The sequence below is a fragment of the Pleurodeles waltl genome, chromosome 9 (genome assembly GCF_031143425.1).
Source record: "Pleurodeles waltl isolate 20211129_DDA chromosome 9, aPleWal1.hap1.20221129, whole genome shotgun sequence".
NCBI classification, from domain to species: Eukaryota; Metazoa; Chordata; class Amphibia; order Caudata; family Salamandridae; genus Pleurodeles; species Pleurodeles waltl.
In genome coordinates, this window is record NC_090448.1 from 714055317 (window position 1) to 714079385 (window position 24069).

The 24069-nt window shown below is 42.6% G+C and overlaps 1 protein-coding gene across 4 annotated transcripts in view; it reads left to right on the forward strand.

Annotated features, from left to right (window-relative positions):
- Positions 1-24069, forward strand: part of SPTBN2 (spectrin beta, non-erythrocytic 2) — an 812320-nt gene that overhangs the window by 605398 nt on the left and 182853 nt on the right. For all 4 annotated transcript variants that reach the window (XM_069207822.1, XM_069207824.1, XM_069207825.1 and 1 more), the window contains 5 exons: positions 4201-4403; positions 12598-12688; positions 13802-13948; positions 14681-14944; positions 15794-16018. In XM_069207822.1, the coding sequence (XP_069063923.1) occupies positions 4201-4403; positions 12598-12688; positions 13802-13948; positions 14681-14944; positions 15794-16018 (930 nt within the window). The remainder of the gene's footprint in view (positions 1-4200; positions 4404-12597; positions 12689-13801; positions 13949-14680; positions 14945-15793; positions 16019-24069) is intronic.

A 24069-nucleotide genomic window follows, 5' to 3' on the forward strand; every position in this document is an offset into this window, starting at 1 on the left:
GGTGGGTTGTTATACTAGATATCTATGAATTCCTGCTCTCATCTTATCACACTTATCTACCCTTCATCATATGTCATGTCTCTATCAAACTATCCTCCATTCTCACTCTGACTCATCCCAAATCCTTTCTACTACTTTCATCTCCTAAATAACTCTACCTAAGTTCTTCCCTCCTCTTATACATCTAACTCACCAAACCTCACTCTACTACCGTGACCTCCCACACAACCCTACTAAATTCTCCTGCATTTATCTCACCCTGCTACTATGCTCTCCCTAACCCTTCCACATACTCTTCCCTCCTCCACCCCCCTTTACTCATCCCAAGCCTTTGGGTTGAGTAAATTAAGGATATACCCCCAATTAACACCTCCTCCACCCCTCCATTACTCCAGTCAATCTAACTAACAAACTCTCATATCCGTGGCTCAAATTAACTCATAATAATACTAAAACTGTACTCATTATTTCCCAATACTAATCCATCACTAATTCTTGTTTGGTTCCAGAGTAGCGTGCTACTCACTGAAAGCGCTTAGACGCCTCGTCAGGGGTAGTAAGCGCTATATAAATACAATTGCACAGCACAATGCACTTTATTGTATTTTGCAGTTTATACTGTCACGCTGGGAAACGTTTTTTGCTCCTAATTGTCTGTTCTTTTACACCGATTCCTACAAGGAGTCTTTTGCTTGCCTGCAAAAGTTGGAGAACATGGAGATGTGTGGCAATAGGAATCATTAGTCATGCAATGGGGGTCAGAAACAAATATGGGTCAGTTTAATTATTTCTTCCCCTTGTTTTAGTAGGACTTTCAGGGTTGTAGTTCTAATTCCAGACCCACCATAGGATTGTAGTCTGTTTTGTATATCGGATTTTACCTTTTCACTCTCGATTCAGGACGTGTAATAGTATCATTATGGTTTTATAAATATGTTCTCCCCCCCATGTTATTTATATAGGTGATGATTATTTGATGTGCATGAGCTTACTGAGATTGTAATACTTATACCATGTTTTTATTGCACTTTTATGGCCCATAAGGCCCAATAAAGTATGACGATGATGACTAAAGTAGGAAGATAGATTCTTTGACCAGGGCAAGCATGTTTTTTGTGTTTGACCTGCACTCCATAGTGGTCAGAATCAAATTGAACTTAGGTTCTGGTCTACCCCAACCATTGACTATATTTGGCACTTTACGCTTCTTGATGCTATTGCTACTTAAAATTTTAAAAAATCATTTCTCTTATTCATTGTATAGAACTTTGTCATTTTGATGTTACTTTGTCTACTACATTTTACTCTATTATAATTCAATTGGCTATTGTTTTGCATTTTCACTTTACCACTGTTATGGTGCTGCATAAATACTTTATACATTGCCCTAATCTAAGCCTGTCTGATCTGTGGCAAAACTACCAGGGGGTTGATATCAGGTTAATTTAGTGACTTTAATGGTTCAACCTAACCAGGATTGTGATTATTACGTGAGGAGGATAATAACCCCCCACCCCCCAACTTATACTCCCAATTTCTTACACTATATCTTTAAATTGCTCACTTCACATAGGCAGGATGGGCGGCTGCGTGCTTTTTTTTATCCTTCAGGAACTCTGCATGATTTTGCCTCTGCTTACCTCCCGCAGGAAAAACCATCATGCAGACCTTGATTAACTCTAGAATAGATTACGGTAATGCCCTTCTACTAGGTTCACCAGCTTACGTTCTTAAACAACTTCAAGTCATGCAGGACACTATGGCAAAGCTAATTCTGGACCTCCCCAATACCATCACATGCATCCCTACCTAAGTGTTCTACACTAGTTACCCGTCCATAAGAGGATCATATTCAAGGCTCTTTGCTTTACTCATAAAGCTTTTTATGACAGTGGACCTTCCTAGATGATACAAAAAATCAGAAAATGGCTCAGGAAATAGCACCCTTTTTGTCACTTAAGCTCTGCACCACATCTAAAAAGAATTGGCAGGCATTGTCAGCAGTTCTCTTATCTATCCACAAAAAAATGAAACATTCTGCTGCTCACATATATATTAACTCCAATCACAACTCATTTTGTAAGGTGCTAAGAACCAGGTCTTTTACACAAGGGTATCCCTTCCTCTTCTCTGAAGTAATCTAACTATGGGCTACCATAGGAAAGCTGTTGCACTTTAGGAATCATTTTCATTCATTCAGTCTGTATCCTCTTCCATTCAGGCTCCAAAGTAGCCTTTGGGATACTCTGGACACATACTAGGTGCATTAAGTAGTCAATCAAAAATATTTATATCCATGTTAGAAACAAGACCAGTTATTACATGACAATTGTAATTTGATAATGCACCCAGTCTCAAGAGATGACTTGATAAAATAAGGAGTTTAATCTAAAGAATTCTGCATTCTGGGTTCACAGATTCTAGTAATGATTATTTAGAGGGCCACAAAAGTCAAAAGGGTAAGAACCATTGTTCTAAAATATATCAATGGCACAAACAAGGATTTGTTTCCATATAATGTATATAATGTAATTCTCTAATTTAAAAAGAAGCAGTTGCAGAAGTATTTAAAACCATTGTCGGGAGGGTGTGTGTGACAGTAGTCCATGAGCATTTAGGAAGGTTAACCAGTGCTTAACGGGAAGAAAAAAGTAATCAAGTGCAGAAATATAAGACAAGAAAACCAATGATACCACTGCAACAAACAGGAAGGAAACAACGAAGCTGGGATGAGAAAAAAGGACATTCCAAATAAACTGAACTGCTACCAAACTGCCAATTCCTTGCTGCAGGGAATCAAGAGCAATAGAAGAAGAGAGGATAATAACTAGGAAGAGTATTTCTACTGCAACTTGTACAAGATGAACATTCAGAATAATTATTGAGCATTACCAGCTCATAAAACGGATTAGTTATTAGGAACTGCAATCTCTGGAAACTAGTTCCAAGCAAACTTTGCTTTACTATCTTTATCCATTCTTGGCCAAGGAGGATAGATGAGAAGCTGTCTGTGAGGGCTACTACCTCATGAAATAGCCAAAGCATCTGGACCGATTTAAATCTATATACATTCAAAATCAAGTCCACATTATTTGCAGAGCTTTGAGTGAAAAATTAATATACCACAAGGTTTAAGAGCAATGTCCTACACAGAGAAGGCCCTAAGCTATACTTTTAACCAAGGGCAATAGTGGAAATATGGTTAATGTTGTTAGAGGCAAACAAATTACACATTTTGTGCTACGTTTAGTGTTAGGCGCATGTTATAGTTGCAATGCTCACTACATAACGTACGGAGAGGCGGTGGAGATGCTGGGTGCAATCAATTGGTTAGTGTTTAGAATAACATTACAAAATAATTTTCAGCAGAAAGATTGGTGAATGTACCCTGCTACCAGTACTTCATTTGTGCTGGTGGTTGAAGGTAGTAGGTACAGGCCGACATATTTGGGGGCTGGTACTTATTTTGCATGATCAAAGGGTTATCAAGTCAGAGAAATTAAAAAAAAGGAGCAAAGGAGGAGTAAGACAACATTAGGAGTCTAGTAACAAATTAGGTAAGTAGGGATAAAAAAGAACCTGTGAGAATGAGCTTGAGGCAGGAAGTGCAGAGTGGCGTAAGAAAGAGGCTTGAGGTGCCACCCTCGTGTTTAGGCAATTCTGGCCTTCAGCAATAGCTCAGTTGGGTCCTAATAAAAACACTGAGCCACTGCATTATTTTATTTTTATTTGTATTTGTTTTATTAGGCATTTCTTTATTGCAAGTCTTGCTCTGGGTGCAGTCCCCTCTGGGGAAATAGTGGGACAAGAAAAAGTAAATTAATGCAGAAAACCCAGGGATAGACACTGGCAAATAGCAGCACTTAGGAAGGGCAAAGAAGGAAGCTGGGGACCAAGGAGGACTTGTAGGTAAATTATGTTGGCTGACCAGCTGAAGCAGCTCGGGGGGTATCTGCTTGCAGTCATGTTCTATTTCTCGGGGATTAGTTAAATAATGTTTGATCCCTGCAGATTGCCCAGTGGTAATTTGACATTTAGTAGCAACTATGAATGGTCTAGTATTTTCTCAGCAGGTTTATTTTGCTTTGCTAGAGCAGGGTCTGTCAATTATTTCAGAAGTTTGGATTATAAAAATGTGCCACCTGAGTGTTGAGGGTGAGTGTCTCTGAATGACTCGTCTTGGTCTATCTCTTTTTGCAGGAATATGTGCTGTCGCACACAGAGATGCCAAGCACGCTACAAGCTGCAGAGGCGGCCATCAAGAAACATGAGGACTTCATGACTACCATGGACGCCAGTGAGGAGAAGATCAAGGGACTACTGGACTCTGGTCGGAAGCTTGTCTTAGAGGACAGTGTCCATTCAGATAAAATCCAGGAGAAAGTGGACTCCATTGATCACAGGTAAGGGGTCAGATGAACCCGTTAGGACCAGTGGGACCAGAGATGGATTTGATAACTTGTTTAGAGAAGTGAGATTGCAAGGGCTGGAGCAGAGCAGATAGAACCAGTAGGGATTTGTGGTGCTGCAATGGCATTTGGACCCAGGGTGGGTGGCTGCAGAAGACCAATTAAGAGCAATGGATGGGGCTGCAGTGGACCACGTGAGAACAGTATGGATGAAGGTGCTTACAGTGAACCAATTTGGACAAGGGAGTGCTGTGTTTCCAACAGTTTTGAAAAGTTGCAGTCAATCTGACTGTAGTGAACCTTATGGGATCTTCAAGGTTAAAGACTTGAAACATGTTGAGACCAGTGGACATGATGTAGGCTCGAGTGAACTGCCTTGGACTATTGGGAGAGGTGCATTGACTTTGTTGTATCAGTTATCCTTGCAGATGTATTTACAATAATTAAAAGAAACACTTCTGTTCGTGCCATGTGTCAAGTGAAGTCAAATTATCTTTATTCGGTCAAAAGACCATAAAAGCACAAAGTACAAACACATTTATATTAGATATAAAAGTTCATTACAATAAAAAAGTTAATCAACATTTACAATCCATATTGCACTGATTTGATAAAAAGGGGCACCCGGTTACTAGTTTGAGGCATATCTCTTCCTAACTTTAATAGCACCAACGAATGTGACTGAGCACAGCAAAACACAGTTCCAATGAGGCTAAAATTGTAAAAGTTTCATACTCTCTTTATAATATCTAAAATGCTTGTGTAAGAGTACCACACGTACAAAGCGGGCTCGAAGAGAACGGTATAAAGTGCAAAAAAGCATGAAATGCACAGTGGATTGGGGCGTAACACAACCACACGGACAGCATGGTAAGGATGGGAACCAGTTACCCACCAAAGGAAAGGCAACTAAAAAATTCATCTTATATAGGGCCTGATTACGGCCTTGGCGGATGGGATACTCCATCACAAATGTGACTGATATCCGTCCGCCATATTACAAGTTCCATTATATCCTCTGGAAGTTGTAAAACAGCGGGCAAGATATCCGTCACGTTAGTGACGAAGTATCTCATCCACCAAGGCCCTTAATCTTAGACTAGTCAAAAAAAATCTTGATTCAGGTTTATTAATCCAGAATAAATATGGTTATATACCTAAAGTAATGGTAATAGAAAAATAATTTCAGACTGTATCCATTTCGAATGCCTTCTCGAGTCTATTCTATTCTCCATGTGACACAAATCTTTTAATTACCATTTCTTTTGTTTCTGAATCAATATTATCAGGAGTATTGAAAAGGGAGCCCAGTCCCATATGCCAGCCACGGTATACTGGCCATATTATCTAAATTTAAACAGTCAACCAGGGTTTTCCTTGAAAAAACTGCCTCTGGGGAATTCCATAACTTAACCCCTAATAAAAGCAGAGCCATGGCGACTCGATCTCCCAGGAAGTCTAAGTCCAATTCTAAATGAGTAATAAGGCTTGCAGTACTTTGGGATGTGTCTAAAAGCCCAGTCAAAAACTTGTTTTACACTGACTGTAATTTTCCTAAGCCAGCTTAACCCCACACTTCAGCTCCATATATATCGGCTGAGAGACCCATACTGTTTTCGAGCAGGATCATTACCTTAACAGACTTATGGCCTAGCCTGTTTGTGAACCTAAATTTCGCATAGCATGCTGCTTCCATCTTCTGCACTCTTTGTGAAACTAACCTGCCCCACAAAGTGTGTGCATCCAATAAGATTCCAAGATAATTAAAAAAGGATACCTTGGATATTGGGGTGTTGTCCATGTAAAACTGTTTTGATCTGGTATTCCTTGATCCACGTGTCATAATAAACAACTTTTTATGATTTACCTTGAGGTTAAGTTTAGACATAAAAGCATTAAAACAATTTGAAAGTCTCTTTAAACTGTCTGGTGTTAAGGCTAACAGGAAAGCGTCAGCCGCATAAAGAAGTACAGCAGCTACATGAAGGCTGGTTCGCGGAGCATCTTTAGTACAAGAACCTAGGAAATTGTCCAGGGTATTTATATAGAATAACAACTGGAGAGGAGCCAATAAACAGCCGTGCTTGAACCCTCTTGTAACCTTTATTGGCTTTGTTCAATCTCGGGACTGGGTATAATGCACCATTGTACTCCACCTCGCATTTCACCCCCTCCTCCTCTGCTTTCTTCACCACCACGTCCATCCTCCCTGCCACTACCAGTGGAGCTTCACCAAGTCCCCTCAGGGTTCCAATATTTAAGGGTCTGGGAGAAGGGGGCTAGTCCTAGGTCCCCCTATGATGCACCTTGTGAACCTCAACCCCGCAATGACCCATAGGATGATTATGACGTGGAATCCCTGGGTGACACGGATCCAGACGTATATCCAGCTAAGCCTTCCCCTCAAGACAAGACTGCTGCATACCATGAAGTGTTGTAGAGAGCAGCTGCTTAACCAAAAATTGAGAAGCACAAGCAACCTGATGAGGATAATTTCCTTTTGGAGACCCTCTACCACACAGAGCTCCATGCAGTATCTCCTGATGCCTAAACCAGCCTCTGACACCAAAGGGCCAGTCAAAGTGCGAGTCATTCCACTTAGGATGGGCAAACATTTAAAGCTTCCCCCGCTGATCCTCTTTACATTAGTGGACAACTTCCACTCAAATCCCTGGTGGTTCATAATGCACAGAAACATGAAGGGAAGAGGGTAGCAGTCCAATATACTGCACATTTGTCTCACCAGTTCTCCTGGTATGACCATGCCCAATGGGACAAGATGAGTTGCTGCAACACCTCCTAGACCAGAAGTTAGGAGAATGGTACAGGGGAGGATACAAGGATAACAAAAGTAGGGACAGAGGGAAAGGTGCAGCCCCCAAAGCAGCTACTCCTGCCAAGCAGTGACTCAGTTACCCTTTGCCCCCAACCACTCAACACCTTTAGGGGGAATGCTGCAGGTCCAGGGGGTCGGTTCGGGAAAACCATAGGCTACACAAGAAGGAGGGCCACCTGCTCAAAGTTGCTGGAACGATGGTTGGACTCCCCAGGTCCAGGGGGCTGCAGGTGCAGGGGTACATTTCAACGTCATCAATCTTTGTCCTGTTCTCTCGCCGTCAGGGGGGTCCTCCGGATTTAGGCAGCAGGCGTTGTATTGGCCAGGAGGGGTCAACCCAGGGTGGACTCTAGATCAGAATTGCCTGGGATTCTGCAGGGAGGGGAGGGGGTCACTTCAGCCTGGGCACCTTAGGGTGGTCCTAGCTGAAGTGGTCACTCCTCCCTGCTTTTCCTAATTTTCCCGCCAGACTTGGTGCCAAGTGTGGCTTTGTTCAGGGAGCGGCCATCTCCACTAGCTGGAGGGCCCTGGGACACTGTAACAAGAGGCCTGAGCCTTTGAGGCTCACTGCCAGGTGTTACAGTTCCTGCAGGGGGAGATGTGAAGCACCTCCACCCAGTGCAGACTTTGTTTCTGGCCACAGAGAGCACAAACGCTGTCACCCCGTGTGATCAGAAACTAGTCTGGAAGTTGCAGGCTGGAACAGACCAGTCAGTCCTGCACTAGAAGTTGGGCTAAAATACAGGAGGCATCTCTAAGATGCCCTCTGGGTGCATTTTTCAATAAATCCAACACTACTGTTCTTGTAGGTTTATTGTTCTGAGAAGTTTGATACCAAACTTCCCAGACTTCAGTGTAGCCATCATGGAGCTGTGGAATTCGTAATCACAAACTCCCAGCCCATGTACTTTATATGGCCACGTTGCACTTACAGTGTGTAAGAATGGAATTAGACACTGCAGGGGCATATTGCTCATGCAGCTATACCCTCACCTGTGGTATAGTGCACCCTGCCTTACGGCTGTAAGGCCTGCTGGAGGGGTGACTTGCCTATGTCACAGGCAATGGTTTGTGGGTGTGGCACCCTGAGAGGGGTGCCATGTCGACATTGTCTTTTTCTCCCCACCAACACACACAAGCTGCAATGGCAATGTGCATGTTCTTGGTGAGGGGTCCCCTAAGGTGGTAGAATACATGCAGCAGCCCTTGGGGGCCTTCCCTGGCCACAGGGCCCTTGGCACCATGGGTACCTTTTACAAGGGACTTAGCTATGTGCCAGGGGTGTGCCAATTGTGGAAACAATGGTACAGGTTTGGGAAAGAACACTGGTGCTGGGGCCTGGTTAGCAGGATCCCAGCACACTCTTAGTCAAGTCAGCATCAATATCAAACAAAAAATGTGTGTGAGGGGTGGGTGTGGGTGGAGGGGGGTTAACCATGACAAAAGAGGCACTTTCCTACACCAGGTTACACATGCAGAAGTGCGAAGCAGCACAAATGTCCCAGGCTTAATGTCCATGGTATTAAACTAATGTTGATCTGGGGCAGTACTCATCTCTGTCTGCAATGGTGGAATGCCAACAGACTTTTGCAGGGATGGCAGTTCGTGAGCCCACTTCCGCAAAGTCTATTACAACAAATGCCTCACTCAGTGATTGGGAAGCACATCTCCAGTAGCTGAATATACAAGAGGTGTGGATGCCCGAACAACTGAGCTTCCCTATCAACCACCTGGAATTATTAGCAATTCAGCTAACCTTCGGAGCGCTCCTCTCTCGCATTGAACACAAGGTGATTCTAGTCTAAACAGACAACATAGCACCATGTTTTACCAGCAAAACAGGGCGGCCCGCACTCCCTGCAGTTGTCCACTCATTTGGCGGTGGGCGATATATCACAGGGTCCATCTACTCATAGACTACATACCATGATTAGACAATGACTTTGCCAACCTGCTCAGCTGGATGCATCAACAGGTCCATGAGTTGGAACTCTACCCTCAAGTCCTACTCCCGTGCTTCCACTGTTGGGGGGTCCTCCACATAGACATGTGTGCCACTGCAGAAAATGCTAAATGCCCAAGCTTCACATCCAGACTCCCACAGTCCGTGGGCAAGATATTGTAGATAAACTGATCAGGGATATTTGCCTATGATTTTCTGCCTCTCCCACGTCTACCATTCGTGGTTCACAGGCTTTGGCAAACATTCCTCACTTCCATCCTAATAGCCTCAACCTAGGCCAGGTAGCCCTGTTTCACCACCCTCCTCAAGATGTCCCTAGTGTCGCATGAGAAGCTGCCCAACTGGCTGGATGTTCTGTCCACCCGAGAGCGGAGGCTCTCCGCATTGGAGGGGGTCAGAATCATGTCTGTTGGTGGCAGGCTGGTTTATACCAGTCGGCCAGCGCACCAGCAGTTGTTAGGTTTTTTCAGGGGGCACCTCTAAGGTGTGCTCTCCAGGTACATGTATTAATCAATCCATCACTGGAATCAGTGAGGGTTTATTAAGGTGAGATGTTTAATACCAAACATCCCTAGTTTAACTGAGGCCATCATGTAGCTGGGGAACTCGTATTGACTAGTGTCCAGCACATGAACTTAATATGGCTTTCTTGATTACTTACTATATCTAAAAATCAACAGACATTACAGGGGCATATCAGCTTTTGCAGGTATGTCCACACATGTAATATAATGCACCCTACCTTAGGGCGGTAAGGCCTGCTGTGGTGGTGACTTACATATATTGCATGCAGTGTTAGTGGCCATGGCACATAGTCTGTGTGCCATGTTGTGTTTTCACTTTTAGCTGCACAAAGACATGCAGCCTGCAATGGCAGTCTGCATGAGCTATGTGAGGGGGTCCGCGTGGGTGGCATAATACATGCTTACAGCCCTTGGTGACCCTCTTTGGTACCCATGCCCTAGGTATGGGGTACCATTTCTTAGAGACTTACCAGGGTGCCAAAAGTATTGCCAATTCGAGAACATTTGTACAGGTGCTGGAAACCTAATTAGCAGGAACCCAGTCCAAATTCAGTCAAGAGTGCATCGAATACCAGGCAAAAAGTGGGGGTAGCCATTTTAAAAATGGGCACTTTCCTACAGATATCTCAATCTACCTTCAGAATGTATGGCTGTCCATAAAGAGGTGCGTAGACCTACAATCAGAGCCTCCTATTCAGCCAAATAGAAGAGGTTTGCGAATTGCTGTCTTCCAAGAAACATTACCTAATTTCAAACAGCAATCCGGGACATTGTCTGCTATCTACTTCACCTTCAGAAATCAGACCTCCCGTACACCTTCATTTGGCTTCACGTGGCGGCTGTTGCTGCTTAACTTCAAAATAGATAAAACAAATTCTCCCTTTTCAGGGTCCCTGTCATCAAGCGTTTTATGGAGAGACTCAAATCGCACGTATGGTAGCTTTGTTCTCCATGTGGAACCTCAAATGGTCCCAACCAGACTTAGCCCCCCCCCAAAAGCCCTCTCCCCTGTTGAGCCGCTACACTCACATTCCTTACAGTTTCTGGCTTTTTCCTGGTACCTATCACTTCCCTCAGACATGTAGTGAGTTACAAGCTGTTACCCTAGAAGAGCCATTCTTCCAAGTCCACTCAGACTTGGTAGTCCTCAGGACAAATCCCAAGTTCCTTCCCAAGGTGGTCTCTAGCTTCCACCTGAATCAAACCATACAACTAGCATTGTTCTTCCTACAGCCAGAGTCCATAGTGGATCAAGCTCTTCATACTCTGGGTGGCAAAAGAAGACCCATGTATTACATTGATAGGTCTAGGTATTTCTGTAAGTCTCGACAGCAGTTTCTTTCTCAAAACCAGACACAGGTCGTACTCCGGAACTGCACGCTGGCTAGTCAAATGTATATAGACCTGTTATGCATATCTCTTTCAGACCACACTTTCCCTCTAGAAAAGTGACTTCTATGGCTTTCCTAGGCAATATCCCTATAGCTGACATCCGCAAAGCAGCTAGCTGGCCCACCCCCATACTGTCACTAAACCTTACTTTGTGGGTATTTTAGCCTGCCCACTAGTAGAGATGGTCAGGCTGTCTTACGTACACTTTTTCAGTCTTCTGCGCCATCCTAGGGCTGGACACCGCATACCAGAGGACTGCTTTTCAGTCTATGCACAGCATGTATAGCTACATGCCACGGACTGAAAATGTTACTTAACCCTGTAAGGATCTGTTTGTGACATGTAGTGCTGTAGAGTCATATCCGCTCACCATTTTCCCAAGAAGCCCTTGGAATTTGCGGTTGCCTTACTATGTTTCACAATTCCTATTCATTGCAAAGGCCATCTTTCTGTATCCTTATGCTCCAGCTACGTCCTCTCCCTTTGGGCGGGAAAATAAAATCTAACAATGAAGCTGATGCCCATGCGCATTACCAGTCATGGATGTAGTCACTATACATCCGGTGACTCTAAAGACTTCAATCAAGAAAAGCAACTTGCACATGTATGATCCAACACTAGATGGCAGGCATATGTACAGCATGTGAATCTACAGGATTACATGCCACAAACAGATGCTTACAGGGTAAGTAACATTTTCCTTTCTATACATCTTTAAAACTGCACTTCAGTTGTTTCTATGTGCATCATGTAACAGATATTACTAATATTCACTTATGGTAGTTAGAATGCCCACCTCGGAAAGATGGGTCTGCCTTGCTGGATCTTAGACTGATAAGCTTCAGAACACTGCATTTGCTAGCACACTGCATTTGTCTGCAGAGAGAATTAAGCTCACTGAGTTATGTTGCCAGAAAACTAGACTAGTGAAGGCATTGTGGACTGTGCTGAGCTTGCTGTTTGAAACGTTGCTAGTTAAAAAAGGCTGGTGTAAGTGATGGCTGAAGGGATTGCAGCAAACCAGTTAGTAGCAGTGGAGCAGTGCAGAGACAGCCTTGATCCACTTGGGACCATTGTGTGCCTGAAATGGAGGTATTAGACCAATTGAAAGTGGTTGTGGTGAGCTTTAACACCTTTCACCTCTCATTTACATTGCCTATACGGGTAGGAGCAGATATGGAGAATCCAGCAACGCAACTGACATTGCTGTGGAATAAAATTGAATAAATCAATACAGGGGGCAGGGATTACTCCATCCTCTCGAGTATGATTTGTGGCAGCCACCCAGAGTTGAATATAATGGAGAATATCTAGTACACTGATTAATCCATTGATTGCAGACCCACTTCTTCTGCTACCTTTGTTCTGGCTAGCACCACTTATGCATTGCTGTCAAGATACTACAAATAGGCGAGAAATTAGAAGAATGGGGCTTGTGAGGAAATAAGTTGTATCTTTTTTTTTTCATGACAGGCACCAGAAGAATCGTAAAGCTGCCAGTGACCTGCTGGCCCGACTGAAGGACAATTGGGAGCTACAGCAATTCCTGCAGAACTGCCAGGAGGTATGTTACTCAGTTTTAACAACTCAGCTGAAGTTAAATGAAGGGTTCCCCCTCAGCATTGTCTGTCACGGGCTCTTTGCACATTTCAAACTGTCTGCATACACCAACCATGGATATGTGATGCAACTGCCTGGAAATGTATCCTCATTCAGTTCCTGACTAGTGGAAGCCTCTCAGTCACAGCCATATAAACAGTCCACAAAAAGAGATGGTTACTTGTAAACATTTCCAACTGTAGCCTGAATGTTTCAGTGGTTTAGAACACCTAATACTACTCCAGTCATTTGTGTTGAACTGAAGCTGATGCATATTTACATAAAGGGGCATTTAAGGAAGTGATGGTGGACAAGCATTCCCGAGGTGGTCTACAGGAAGACAGTTAACTCTGTGATGACGATGACATTGGGGGTGCCATCTAGTTTATCGCGTGTGATAGTAGGATGAGGTATTTCTAGTAGGTGAGCAAAATGGTAGGAGTGGTGCGTTTTAAGTGGATTGCGATGGAGTGGTTAAGTTTCAAGAATCAGGATTGGGGCAAGTCATGGCCATAGGGTGCAATCCATAGGGTTCTGTTCAGCAAGCTGATATACAATGTAGTTGCTGTGTAAAGAGCTAGAGGGATGGGAAATACAGTATCAGTGTACAGCCTAGCCAGAGGATGTGCCACTAAAAGGACTTAACAGGAAGAGAGTTAGGTTCTTATTTAATGACAAATGCGCATGATGTAATGGGAAAAGCGTGGTTTAGGACATATGTAGCAGTGTGGACCAGCATTAGGAAGGGGTTCAAGCCACCAGGAGTTGTTGATCTTGATGTTGAAGACAAGTTTCTGTGTGCTTAGGGATGAATGGATAGGTGGGATAGCAGAAAGAGATTTAGTGTATCATTGAGTTGGGGAATGTGTACCAGATTGATGAGGCAATGTATGAAGGTTTTCGTTCTATAATATTATGAGAGATGCTATCTAACAGAAGTTGTCTGCAGTCAATTTTCCAGTTACGTGTCTCAAACCCCAATGCTGAAATAAATCCCTGCAGGAACTGTATTGTGTTTGTTCAGAGCAGTGTGTGTTATGACAATACCTACTTATCTGACTGCTGCCTGTTTCTCTAGTTGACCCTCTGGATTAATGAGAAGATGCTAACAGCACAGGACATGTCCTATGATGAAGCCCGCAACCTGCACAGCAAGTGGCAGAAGCACCAGGCCTTTATGGCAGAATTGGCATCTAATAAAGACTGGCTGGACAAAATTGACAAGGTATGGAGAAGACCTTATAAGAATATGAAAAATCTCCCATTCTTCTAGTCTAAATATTACACATATCCTTGTTTAATGGCATTATATGAGTTTTTAAATATATTCTAGGATATATTCTATGCATGCACTTGTAAAATAGCCTTCTAAGTGCTGCAGCATGTTGAGAGTACCTCCAGCTCACCAAGTCTTTTTACATGCAGATCCCAACAATGTGACATCAAGGAGGCCTATGTTGTTTAAAATATTCTTGAAGTTTTTTAAAGGAATTGTTTACACTTTCAAGACACACAAACATCTCTGCTTTGCACCAATTGTTTTTATCCTGAACAGCATTATACGTACTAGAAACTGTTTTTTAGTCTTTCCTTACATACATTTTGTGTCATGGTTGGCCTAAAAGGATGTGCAAGGCCTGTTACATGGTTCATGTAAAAAGTATGACAAGGGGATGAGAAATTATTTTCTGGTGACAATGTATTATTTCCACTTCAGACTGGTGTCGCCAAGCAAAGGATTTCCGTGCACAGTTCTCAAATTCTGACACTCCATGCAGAGATCTTTAAGACTGGCTAGTTGAAAAGTGCATACACAAAAAATTAAATCAATTTTTCTTTCACTTCCAACAGTGACCAAAAACAGGCCAAGGCTCTGCATTTTTTTCACCTGCTCTTCCTGCATACTGTAACAAGTCTCTTCAAATTGCCAATAGTATTTTTTTTTCATCTCTGACAGGAAGGATACCAGCTTATATCTGAGAAGCCGGAGCTGGAACCAGTTGTGAAGGAAAAGCTTACTAACCTACACAGTCTTTGGGATGATCTGGAGAACACCACGAAGACCAAAGCTCAGTGCCTATTTGATGCTAATAGGGCAGAGCTCTTTACCCAAAGCTGCTCTGACTTAGAGGCATGGCTCGAGAACCTTGACGGCCAGTTACAGTCTGATGACTATGGCAAGGACCTGACCAGTGTCAACATCCTACTCAAGAAGCAACAGGTAAGACAGCAGATTTCTTCTCCGACATGATGAAATCCAGGAGACTTTACGTTATTGCTGCTTCAGAGCAGGAGAGGTAACTGCGTTTTGCTCATATTCTAGTGGAGAGATTCAAGAGGAAAGTTGTGTTATAAGGCCTAAATACAGTGTGAGCGTTCATTGGGAGACTAATCCCAGCTGTCCTGCTCAATCAACTTTGTGATCCTTGAGAAACAGCTTTATCTCTATGTAGTTCATTGTACTTCTGTGTGAGACCTGGGGCCTTAGAAGCAAACTAGACACCAGTGTTAAATAAAGAAAATTGTGCACACATATTTTAGAAGTCAGCCATAAAGCGAAAGGTGTACAACGCAGAGCCATTTGACACCAAAAATAGACAAAGATTGGTGATATGTTGTACTAAAAAAATATGATTTCGTTTTTAAGTGTTGGGTCAGGAAAATAGATGAAGACATAGTGATGGATATTACCAAATTAGACTTTAGTTGATACTGCAGTGTGGTCCCAAGCTGGATGGAGAACCGTAAGTGCATTGAACATCCTTTGGGCAAGACTGGCTAACCAGCTTAGGAAGAGGGTGAGGGGTAGGTGGCATCAAGTGCTTCTCAAAGTCAGTTTTCAGTGAAAGGAAGATATGTCAGTAACCAGTTTGCTGTGTAGTGTCCTGTGATCATTTCCTTAATAGTACTGAAGTGATGGTGGTAGGTTCATTGTGCCAGTTTCCAACTTATATCAGAACCTACCATGTAACTGATAACTCCAACAGAATGAAAGGGGCTCAACTTGGTAAAAATAAGTGATGGCCTGGAAGGGATCATATAAATACTGACTTTGCTGTTTTGCCCACAGACTCTGGAGAACCAGATGGATATCCGTGAAAAGGAAGTAGAGGCCATCAAGACGCAGGCCCTGGCCCTCAGCCAAGAGGATGCCAACTCAGTTGAGGTGGACTCGAAGCACCGCCGGGTGGAGGACAAATTTGCACACCTACGAGGACCACTTAATGAGAGACGCCGGCTATTGCTGTCCTCAAAGGAAGGGCATCAGTTTAACCGTGACCTAGAAGATGAAATTGTAAGTATGGGGCTTTTTTCCCTTCTCTTCCTTCTGCTGAAACTGGCAGCACACAGATGTTTCAGGAGTTTTTTTCATTTATTAATCTATTATCATACATTTATCCACAGTGCTTTACATATTAGGGAGTGAAAATGGTACAATACACATGAAAAAGTAATCAACAGAGGTACAACAATATTACATTCCTTTAAGCTGCACCCAAAAAAGTTCCTTCAGTAATTTCCTAAATAATTCAGGAAGAGTAGGGGCAGACCTGATAAGCGAAAGGTCATTCCAAAGATAAATTAGCAGTATTAAGTTACGAAGGCAGAAAGAGGCACACACAATTCAGAGAAGAGAAAGAAGAAATTGAGAGCAAGAATGTAAGGAACAAGATTTGGTATACAGAGATCAAAATAGAGAAATCAGAGTACCAAAGAAAACACACCGCAAGACATTGCGTACACATGGAGACAGTAGAAAGACAACAGAATTTGATCTGAGATGAACGTGGGTGCCGCCAAGCCAAGTGGGGAGAAATATAGGTCAAATAGGCAAGAAAGAGAAGACTGACACCAACATTTTGAATGGTTTGAAGTGGAGTAAGCATCTATTTAGGGAGGCCAGCACACAGAGGGTGACAGTAGTTGAGTTGTTCAAGAACCAGTGACTGAAGCAGAAGTGAAAAGAAAGTTAAAAAAGCTATTATTTTCCAGATGATGATGTTAAAATGTTTTAAGCAGCAGACCTTTGGCCAGCAGGATTCAGTGAGAAGCCAAAGATAATACCCAAGTTTCTGGATGAAAATCACATAGGAGGAAGTAAATGGGTGGAGGAGGAGAAGTTATGGCTGTAGAAATAGGAACAAATATTTGTTTCTTAGCGTTGGGCTTCAGACAGTGCAGCAGCATCCATTTTTCAATGAATGACAAACATGCAGAGGCAGTTCAAGAATTAAGAAAATGAGAACTAGACCTGAGAATCATCAGCATAGAAATGAGAATAAAAGCCAAAGGTGAAATAAGAGAAGCTAACAGAAAGTTATACAATGATAGGAATAATAGACAAAGAGCTGAGTCTTGAGGAACACTATAAAGAACAGTTTAAGAAGAGTATATAACCCCTTTCCAAGGAACAGAGAAGGGGAGATATGAAAGATTGGAGCAAAAACTGTTAAGAACAGTTCCTGAATCCCGAAGGTTAGAGGGTAGAAGGAGAAAGAATAAGTATGGAGTGTTCTACCATGTCAGTAGTAGCTGAAAATATGAAGGGCAATTAGCACTAAAGATTGTTTGTTGTGGCAAGCAACTGTTGTAACTAACCTTAAAGTACACACTTAGTCCCCCTCCGCAACTTTAGTAACTACCCTTACAATACGCACTTAGTTCCCCTCCCGCCTCCAAACCTATCCATGTTTGCCATTCACCTCCATGTCCCTGTTCCAGGAGTAAGTCCAAGCCAACAACTGACTCTGTAATACAGATAGAATTATGCCCCCTTGCTGGTTTCTTGCAATAGGTAGTTGTCTCATCTTTGCTGGAATCAGTTGAAGTACTTTTCAGAATCACTGGCGTGTTAGTTCTATATAATATCAGCAGTATATAGCATTTTAAAGGACTGATTGATTGATCAGGGCTATTGGGTGGGTCTATTTCAGAAGAGTACAATAAAAATAACATTTACACGGAGGACAAAGATTTCCACTCTGGAAAATCCACAAGATTTTCAAGGTTTTGCAAGATTCAAAGTGCAAAAGAATCAATACAGAAAGCAAAATGCATTGGTGTATCAAATCATACCAAAATGCAAATAACTGTAAAATATAATTGTCAGAATCTAAGCCTTAATGTAATAATTGATAGCCCTCATCAAATACTGTCTAGCACAAGACAAATGGGAATCAAGGAGCATTTATCATAAGGACTAAGTAAATCAGGAGAGCGGAAATGTTAAAATATTCTAAGTTCCGAGTGGTAAAGGCTTGGTATGAGGTCTGCCTTAAAGAGAATTGAGAGAGAAATGTGACTCATTCCCAAATTCTTGAACTTTTATATCTTTTTGGTTGAGAAACTGCAGTCATTGTGATCTGACAGAGAAAGTTACAAACCACAACCAATGGGTAAATAGAAAACACATCACATAGTAATATTGACATTTGACCTCAATCTTATGAATATACTGTACTACGCCTTCCACAGAAAATAATACCATATTCACAATATAAACTGCATCTTCCCTTCGGCCAAGTAAGTAAGGAAGGTGTCTTTCAATTTGTATTCAGCTGTAAAATCTATCCTGTCCAGGAACATCAGAAACACAAAACATTACACTTTATAAATGTTACACTATGAACAAGACTATAGAATTAACTGAATTTCGTATTATTGAATAAACAATGAAGGTCAAAGGTGAAGCTCTGCCATGCACAGGCACAGTGGGGGGAAATTAGTTTGTCAAGTGTTGGAAACCAAACGTATTATAAATGTGGTGCATGAAAAAATGAGCAGATCTAAAGTCTCACTCATGTCAATTTAAACATTCTTGTTTTATAAAATACAGCAAAACATTGCATTTGCAACTTTTTAGTGTTCATTACGATGTAGAATTATTTACTGGAATATGTGCCCACAGCGTTTTTCTATATTGAGTTAACACGTTTCTGGAAGGAATGCCAATCTATGTTAAAGGTACCACATTTGTTTGAATGTCTGATATTATTTTCTTCATGTTTGTAGCACTGTCTCCAGTATTCGCCCAGTTTTAGCCAATGGAAGAGTAGGTGTAGTGGCGAGCCCATTACTTCACAGTCTTTCCTAAAAAGAGAGAATTGTTTTGTCCCAATGGTATAATTTCTCATGTGTCTGGTAGCAGTATGTAAGAAACATGTGTGGGTCTCTTCCTTTCGTGTTTCTTATCGTCACACTGGATCTGTCAAAGGCTTTACCCCAGTAATTGTCGGTTCTGTCTTTACCCAGTTCTTTCTCCTACCTTCTGACATAGGAGTTTGGTTGTCAGGACAAGGGTATCACCTTATATAAGTTGGAGGACTGGTGTGTAAGTTCTTCCCCTTCACCCACTTCTTGAATGTTACGCATTCCCTCGATGCACCTTCCATCATTGTCCTGGTTTAGAGACCAGTACCAAACTATTTTCAGTTTCTGTCAAGCCAAATCATTTTTTAAGCTCCTTTAAAAGATTGAATATCCTTCCCCCCGAAGAATACCAACACTAGATATTTTATAAAGTTGTGCCATTTCTGGCTTAGTGTCCAGTTGGGAGTTCTGCAAATCGGGTTCATTGTGATGAGTATGATGTGAAAACCTTGTTCTTTACCAATTTGCCCCATATTTGAAGTGCCACTTTGGTCATTGATGATTAGTGCAGTCTCCAAATCCTGTGTTTCCTCTTGATCCAAGGAACATTCCACTTGGCTATTGCTGCAATGGCATAGTCTATAAAGCACCATCACCTGTTAGTTTCTGATTTACCCCATTCTGTCAGGAGCATTAAACAACAATTCTGCCAGGAAGCATGTTTGAAATGCTTGAAAGTATCCAACTAGGTTTGGGAAGGGGAAGTCTTACTCAGGAAGCCACGAGGTATAGAAAATCTAGATGATATTTTTGTTTTCCTTCCCTCCAGATAAAATTATGTCAGCTGAAATTTTTGCAAGGTGGGGACAATATTGTTAGTGGAATGGTTTGCAACAGTTATAGGATAGTCAGCATTGTAATATTCACTGCGGCATTCCTGCCAAACCATGAGAACCGACATGTGTACCAATGTAGCGGTTTGTGGATTGCAGTAAGTAGCCATGATTTTGTACTCTGGAGGAACAATCTGATTCCCAAATAAGATATAGCTTTGGAGGTCAACGGTATAGGAAAAAGCGCACAGAGAAACTGCAACTAATCTATTAGTGTGTAGAGTACTAAGGCTAGCGATTTTGTAATGTTGACTTTAGAACCAGAAACTGCGCTGTAGTACTCTAGTTCCTCACTTATGTGAGACAAGGAGTGTATCAGGTCTACAATAAAAAACATAACATTATCTACAAACATTGTCATCCTCAAGGGGCCTATCCCAATAAGAATACCATTAATAAAGGTTTTGAGTGCTAAGGATAAATAAGAGTGGTGATAAAGGGTGCCTTTAACTGGCACACTGTTTGGGATTTAACGCCATTCACTGTTATCTGTGCCCTTGTGTCTGGTTTATGGTCAGTATCAGCCTCTTGTCTGGTAGATAGCCTGTATCCAGTATTGAAATTATGCGGGAAGCCTAGGGAATGCACCAGGCACTCCATGTATGTCGGTTTGATCCTGTGAGCTAATTCTTCATGTCCTGGGCAAGGACCAAGCCTGTTTTTTTTAGTGCTGGCATTCTGTAATGTGCACAATCATATTGTCGTTAGGCCTATGTGTAGGATGCTGGCTCTTTAGATGATTTATCAAAATGAGATATATCATGCAAAGATTCCAGTTTTTCCCTTACTAGTGGACAGGGGCTTGCTCTAGCAATCCCAAGGTGCTCTTTTTAGTGGGTAGTGTGGTTGAGTAGCCTTAGGCTTATCAGAGAGGAGTGTTAGACATCTGCAAATACACACAGAGTCAGTAAATGAGACACACAACTCAATTAGGAGATCCACACCAATGTACAAAAATAACAAGTATCTTTATATGTATATATTTAGGCACCAGAAGCAGTACAATCACACAGGTATGTTTTGCAAGAAAAATACTTTAAAGTTTTCAACAATTGACGCCTAGTGCATTTTTCAGAGGCGGCAATATTATCCTATGGAGGAAAAATAAATACTGCATATAGGTATAGTACAGCAACGTATGGGACCAATCTTCTGGACTTAAGGTAAGTATGGGGCAAGGTCCAAGGCCACACACACATGTTACACTTAGCAGCACTAGGACGGCTGGGTGCAGAGGTGTAGTATGCCGTTGGGTGCCCAATGTTAGTCAATTGTGATCAGTCTGGTCAAAAAGAAGCTGCATGCTTGGACTGCGAGTCCAGTTGAGGTGAACCAACAAGTGGTTTCCAGTCTTGAGATGCTCGGGGATGTGGGGACACCTTTGGTCCTCTTCTCCACAGGCCAGGGGCGACAGGTGCATAGGTGTATTGAGGTATTGGGTTTTCTCCACCGGGAGCACTCGCAGTGGAGGGAGCCTGCGAACATAGGCTGAAGGTGGCGTCGGTAAGTCCACAGTGGGCAAGTCAAAGGTAAGTTTTGTCTCTGGAGGGCAAAGGGACCATGCTGGCACCATTGACCCACTTCAACTTGGGCTAGGTGGCATGGGCGCAGTGGTGCTTTCAGGTGTTGGGTTTTTAGTATTCCGGAGTCCTCACTATTCTCTTGGGGTGCCTGCTAGATGCAGGGAAGCAGCTCCGCTGCTCCACAGGTGTTCCTGCCTCTTTGTTGAAGGCAGACAGTCCTCCCAGGCTTTTGGAGGCACAACTGCTTGCAGGCCGGTAGTGCAAATTGGCTGAAACAGCAGACTGTTTGGCAGGGCTGGGGCCAGGTCAGGTGCTTCTTCCTCAGTCTTTGCTTTTGTGGCTCTTGAGATGAGAACCTGATATCCTAATGCCAGGGGCTTCCCTAAATACTGAATTTAAGGGCGTTTTGGGGAGTGTAGCGTAATAGCCAATGGGCTACTTAGCCCTGGTATCACTAATCTCCTTATATGACCACTTTGCAGACATGTTTTTATCCTTCACGGGTTCAACCGCTTCAACAGGGTCGACGACCTTTTGACCCATAAAGAAGTCTGTTGAACTATACACTAATTTACATCTAATACCACCCCAACACTCTAGGTACCATGACCATTGTGGCCACGGAAGGAAAACTCCAATCAGACATAACGTTCAAAACTTTATTTTACAACCACAAAGTTAGTGTCATAAAGACAGAGTGTAAAATCAAATTATAAAGGTATATAAGCACCATAGTATGACTAAAGTGGTGAAACAAGTTGAAACGAGTTAACATTAACACAATTAGGCATTCAAGAAAAATCATGCATATTATTAATGAAATTATCTGAGATACAGAAAAATATCTTAAGTCACAATTTATCAACATTTATCAAGTTCAGTTAAGCAGAGTATGGAATTTTGGGCTGAACACAGGTTGTCCCTACAGCTGACCAAATTAGGAAATGCATGTATGGGGCCAGACACATATGGGCAATAATTCAAAAGGAGGCAAACAATAATTTGTAAAAAATATACCTAGGACTACAGAATACTAGCTAGAAAAATATGTGGGCGTGTCTGCATGATAGATTCTGTTCTAGAAACAGGGACATGTCAAGGGGCTATGGCAGTCAGCTGAGGGATATACCTTTCCAAAGAACAGCATTCAGGGATTCTTCATCAGCAAAGCCTCTGGATCAGCAGAAAAATTATGTCAGGAAGGATGCAGAGAGAATGAAGAAAAGTGTCTAAAAGTCTGAAGGTCTGGGGATCTGATCTAAGCTTTCAAAGTAGGTCCCTAATATAAAGCACATAAATCATGTTGATTAACTGCTTTGATGGTGTCCAGTCACGCAAAAGGGGCATCATCCAATCATCAGCAGTGGGTGAATTTGAAGTTGCAACAGTCCATCAAATTCTCAGACTTTACCCTGAGAACCATCCTCCATCCGTGTGACTCCATACAGTGATGACAATATTTTATTTCATGTTAAGTCTACAGGCCAGGATGTTCTTTCAAGGCCACTAAACTAAGTATCTGTGCAATCTAACAATTAACCTATTGCTACTTATAAAACTTCTCATGAGAGCGGACCCTAGAGAAAAACTCATGTTTGAAAGAACAATGATTCATCACTTTTATATGACTGCAAAATACAAGCTCTGCTGGCCTCATTTAACCAAACATAAGAAAATCAGTAACATTAAAGTTAATCAATGCAATAAAAAATAAAAAAACACGTAGAGTATAAACTTATAATCCCATCAATATTAATAATTCATTAGTATGAGCAATACATTTTACTTTAAATTATAACTTTGTGAATACATTTGAGTAAATGTGGCAGGGATGTGCAATTATTTCATTTCTGCGTGTATCTTTAAACTCATAAACAACACATTAAACATTAAAAGACTAAATTTGTTTCTAGACACATGGACCGCCAGGGCCGGGGACCACAGAAGCACCGCCAACAGGCTGGCGGTGCTTCCAGGGCCATTCTGACCGTGGCGGTAAAGCTGCGGTCAGAAAAGGGGATCCGGCGGTTTCCCGCCGGTTTTCCCCTGGCCCGGTGAATCCTCCATGCCATGGGGATTCCGACCCCCTTCCCGCCAGCCTGTTTCTGGCGGTTTTCACCGCCAGAAACAGGATGCCGGGAACGGGAGTCGTGGGGCCCCTGCACTGCCCATGCCACTGGCATGGGCAGTGCAGGGGCCCCCTAACAGGGCCCCATACAGATTTTCACTGTCTGCTTAGCAGACAGTGAAAATCGCGACGGGTGCAACTGCACCCATCACACCCCTGCAACTCCGCCGGCTCCATTCGGAGCCGGCTTCCTCGTTGCAGGGCCTTTCCCGCTGGGCCGGCGGGCGCTCTTTTGGCGGTCGCCATCCGGCCCAGCAGGAAAGCCAGAATGGCATCCGTGGTCTTCTGACCGCGGAGCGGCCATTTGGCGGTTCCCGTTTGGCTGGCGGCGCCCGCCGCCAGCCAAACTTGGAATGAGGCCCATAGTCTGGAGCAGTGGTTCCCAACTGTTTGACTACTGGGAACCCCGCTGAATCACTACTGGAATTTGTACGATTTAAATTTCAAACATTAAAACAGCTATTCGCAAAAAATGCACACCAAACAAATACTCAAGTTACTAAAGATATAATTATTTGATATTGTAAAAATATGAAAAAATTAAATAATTTTAATGGGAGGATAGGCACTGCATCGCAATGACCAGCTGTTCAATGTTAGGTTTTATTTAGGAAAGCTGAATCCTCAGGTCAGATTGTACATTTCCCAAGCGATTTCTGTATCTATTTTGTAGGCACATAAGATTTGAGAAAGCTTTTTTACATAAATATGT